The following is a 4044-nucleotide window of genomic DNA, read 5'->3' on the forward strand; positions in this document are numbered from 1 at the left end:
TGGGGTGCGCGTTTGGGGCGCGGGGCGCGGGTTTGGGGGGCGGGGCGCGGGGCGCGGGGCCGGAGCGCGGGGCTGGGCGCACGCTCACGGCCGGTCCCCCCCGCAGTGGGCGCTGTACCTGCTCCTGGTGAAGGGTCTGATCTCGCTGTCCACGGTCCTCCTCCTCTGCCTCATCGTGGCCTTCCACGCCAAGGAGGTGCAGGTGAGCGTGTCCGGGGCGCCTCCTCCCTCACAGTGCCCGCGCTCGGGCGCCCACTCGCGCGGAGGGCGTGGGGGCAGCTCCCCGCCGCCCGGGCCCGGGCGCACTCGCGCGTGCCCGCCGCCCTCACCGCCCCGCGCCTCCCGCAGCTCCTCATGACGGACACCGGGCTGCGGGACTGGCGCGTGGCGCTGACGCGGCGGCGGGTGGCGCAGGTGGCGCTGGAGCTGCTGGTGTGCGCGCTGCACCCCGTCCCGCTGCGCGGCCCGTGCCCGGACGCGAACCCGCGCCGCGCCTTCCTGGGCCGCGGGGAGGCGCTGCTGTCGCTCGCCATGCTGCTGCGCCTCTACCTGGTGCCGCGCGCCGCGCTCCTGCGCAGCGGGCTGCTGCTCGACGCGTCCTACCGCAGCATCGGCGCGCTCAACCGCGTGCGCTTCCGGCACTGGTTCGTGGCCAAGCTCTACATGCACACGCACCCCGGCCGCCTGCTGCTGGGCCTCACGCTCGGCCTGTGGCTCACCACCGCCTGGGTGCTGTCTGTGGCCGAGAGGTGAGCGGCGGGGGGCCGGGGCCGGGGGGCCGGGGGGGGGGGGGCGGGGGGATGGGGGGTCGGTGGACCGGGGGCGCGCAGGGGGCACCCCGGTGTGTGTGACCACGCTGGCCCCCGCCCCGTGCCCGCAGGCAGGTCGTCAACGCCACGGGGCACCTGGCAGACACGCTGTGGCTGATTCCGATCACCTTCCTCACCATCGGCTATGGCGACGTGGTTCCGGGCACCTTCTGGGGCAAGATCGTGTGCCTATGCACTGGCGTCATGGTGAGCTCCGCCCCGCGCCTTGCCCGAGACCACGGGCAGCGGCCCGGCACCCCGGGAAACGTGGGCGTCCGGACGCCCAGCCCCTCTTCAGTCAGGACACAGATATGCAGCCTCGTGCGCCCCCTCACTCCTCCTCCTCCCTCTCCCCCCTCTCCCTCCCTTCCTCCCCCCCCTCCCCCCCCCCCCCCTTCCGCCCCCCTCTTCCCCCAATTCCTACTCCTCTTCCTCCCTCTCCTCCTCCTTGTCCTCCTCCCTCTCTTTTTCCTCCCTCTCCTCCTCTTCCTTCTCCTCCCTCTCCCTCTCCTCCCTGTCCGACTCCTTGTCCTCCTCCTCCCTTTTCTCCTTCTCTCTCTTTTTTATTCTTACTTTATTTTTCTTGTTATTGTTATTTTTGTTGTTGCTCTGTTTTGTTCAGAGACAGGGTTTCCCTGTGTAGCCCTGGCTGTCCCGTCCCAGACTTGCTCTGTAGCCCAGGCTGGCCTCAGACCTGCCATGTAGCTGAGGCTGATCCTCCAGGCTCAGTGCGTCCTCCCCGCCCTGGCACTGGGTCTATTGGTGTCACACAGCCTGGCTCTGCAGCACACTGGCCCTGTGCCGGCTTCTGCTCTGCCGTTTTCAGGTGACAACTGGCGCATTTTCGCCGGCTGGAGAGGCCGCCCTCTGTCCTGCCAGTCGGCCTCGTGAGGTGGGGGGTGGCCAGTGGAGCGGGCGTGGGGTTCCAGGACTGGAGAGGCAGAGGCAGGAGGAATGGTGCAGGTTTGGGGCTAGCCTGGACTGCCTAGACGGAGCAGGGCTGGGAATCTGGCGTGTCCTGTGTCATGGAGACCGGGGTTAGGGCCCCAGCGGTGTGAGCGGTGTGAGCGGGGGCGCAGCAGCGCTGTAGTGGAGGCAGGGTCAGAGGGGCCACTCCTCCGTGGTCCGGGAGTTCAAGGCCAGCCCGGAGACCTGTCCTGGGAGTGAGGGGACCGTCCCAGCGTCACGCCCGGCCTGTCCTCAGGGTGTCTGCTGCACGGCCCTGCTGGTGGCCGTGGTGGCCCGGAAGCTGGAGTTTAACAAGGCGGAAAAGCACGTGCACAACTTCATGATGGACATCCACTGTGCCAAAGAGGTGAGGCGGGCATGGCGCCCGAGACGGCCTGGGCTCCCACGGTGCCGGGCCATGGTGGAGGGGCCCTGTGTCCCCACACTGTGTCCTCACTCTGTCCACACTGTCCTCACTGTGTCCTCACTGTCCACACTGTCCTCACTGTGTCCACACTGTCCACACTGTCCTCACTCTGTCCTCACTGTGTCTTCACTGTGTCCATCCACACTGTCCTCGCTCTCGCTGTGTCCACACCGTGTCCTCGCTGTGTCCCACAGATGCGGGAGTCGGCGGCCCGGCTGCTGCAGGAGGCCTGGATGCACTACAAGCACACGCGCCGGAAGGACACGCGGGCCGCGCGCCGGCACCAGCGCAGGGTGCTGGCTGCCATCCTCAGGTGAGGGCCTGTCCTGGCGCCGCCGAGTGTGTGCAGCGCTGAGTGTGTGTGTGTGTGTGTGTGTGTGTGTGTGTGTGTGTGCGCACGCGCACCCAGGCCTGACGCCCGCGTGTGCCTTCCTGCTCCTGCTCCTTCTCCTCCCCGCGCCCCCCCCCCCCGCAGGTTCCGCCAGGTCCGCACGAAACACCGGAAGCTCCGGGAGCAGGTCAACTCCATGGTGGACATCTCCAAGGTACCGACGGGCGGGCGGGGCCGTGCAGGGCTCCCCCCACCCCGCCACGGGCCTGGGTCCGAACAACTGTGAGCTCACGCCCGAGACGCTGTCCCAGGGCGTGAGGAGCGGGCGGGGGCGGCGCTCGGGAGGCCGGGGCTCTGAGTTCGAGGCCAGCCTGGCCACAGTGAGTCCCGGGCAGACAGACAGCCAGCCAGCAGCAGCGCGGCCCGCGGGCGGGCGGGTTGAGTGCGCGCAGAGCGGCGGCCAGGCGGGGCGACGGCTCCCACCGGCAGCGCCGGGGCCTCGGGCCGCAGCCTGGGGCGCCCCCCGTGGGGCGGGCACGCGCCGCAGCCACCGCCCTCCCGCGCAGATGCACATGGCCCTGTGCGACCTGCAGCGCGGCCTCAGCTCCTCGCACCGCGCCCTGGAGGACAGGATCGACGGGCTGGCGGGGCGGCTGGACGCCCTGATGGAGCTGCTGGACCGCGCCTTGCAGCCGCTGCCACAGCCCAGCGCAGAGGACACCTAGCTGGTGAGGGGCGGGGCCGGAGGAGGGGCGGGGCCGGGGGCGGGTGAAGCCGGGGTGTGGCAGGAGAATGGGCGGGGCCTGGGCAGGATGAGGGTCCAGTAGGAGGGGAAGAGGGTGGGAGGAGGGGTCTCAGCCCCTCACTGGGGAACTCTAGGCAGGGGCTCTGTGCTGAGAACATCCCTGCTCTAGTGGCTTGGCCTCCTGGCCCTCTTCCTTTTCGCTGGTGTCTGTCCCCATCCCACCCGTGCCCTCCTTTCCCACCTCGGCACCCTGCCCCTGGGCCCTCCGATCTGCCATCCTTCTACACCTCCTCAGATCCAGGAAGAATCAGGCTCTGCACGCAAGGGCTGAGCTCAAGGACGTCCTCAGCTCTTCAGGCCCGTGGACAAACACGCCGGCACACAGTGGGCCCACGGCGACATGCACGGACTCTGGTGGTGGCAGCTGGGAGGGGTCGCTGGCTTGGACCCGACCGCAGCAGGAGCGTGGTCCCCGCTGCACGCACCCGTGCCCTCACCAGAACTGTGCCCTGGAGGAGATGCGGGGTCCGCGGGCCGGCTTCGCAGGAGGAGGGCGCAGGAGGAGGGCGCGGGGCCCGCCCGCCGCTGTCATGCTCAATAAATGGTGAACAGGCTGTTTCTGTCCTTCGGATTCCACTGGCCCGGCCTCAGTTTCCTCCTCTGTGGGGGCCGCAGAGGCAGGGGGATCTCCGTGAGTTCAAGGCCATTCTCGTTGACACATTGAGCCCGGGATAGCCTGAGGCCCATGCTGGAACCTGGTCTCAAAACAAACACCACCAAAGGA

General features: G+C 69.3%; 1 protein-coding gene across 1 annotated transcript in view; it reads left to right on the forward strand.

Moving 5' to 3' along the window:
• The window catches only part of Kcnn4 (potassium calcium-activated channel subfamily N member 4), a gene marked incomplete at its 5' end in the record, with an annotated part of 5827 nt that extends 1995 nt beyond the window's left edge, over window positions 1-3832 (forward strand). The window contains 8 exons of the mRNA XM_055619399.1: window positions 107-202; window positions 349-749; window positions 881-1016; window positions 2014-2124; window positions 2379-2497; window positions 2660-2729; window positions 3082-3243; window positions 3556-3832. Coding sequence (XP_055475374.1) covers window positions 107-202; window positions 349-749; window positions 881-1016; window positions 2014-2124; window positions 2379-2497; window positions 2660-2729; window positions 3082-3240 — 1092 coding nt within the window. The remainder of the gene's footprint in view (window positions 1-106; window positions 203-348; window positions 750-880; window positions 1017-2013; window positions 2125-2378; window positions 2498-2659; window positions 2730-3081; window positions 3244-3555) is intronic.
• Window positions 3833-4044: the final 212 nt, after the last annotated feature.

Source organism: Psammomys obesus, unplaced genomic scaffold (assembly GCF_907164565.1).
Source record: "Psammomys obesus unplaced genomic scaffold, mPsaObe1.curated_primary_1811, whole genome shotgun sequence".
Lineage (NCBI taxonomy): Eukaryota > Metazoa > Chordata > Mammalia > Rodentia > Muridae > Psammomys > Psammomys obesus.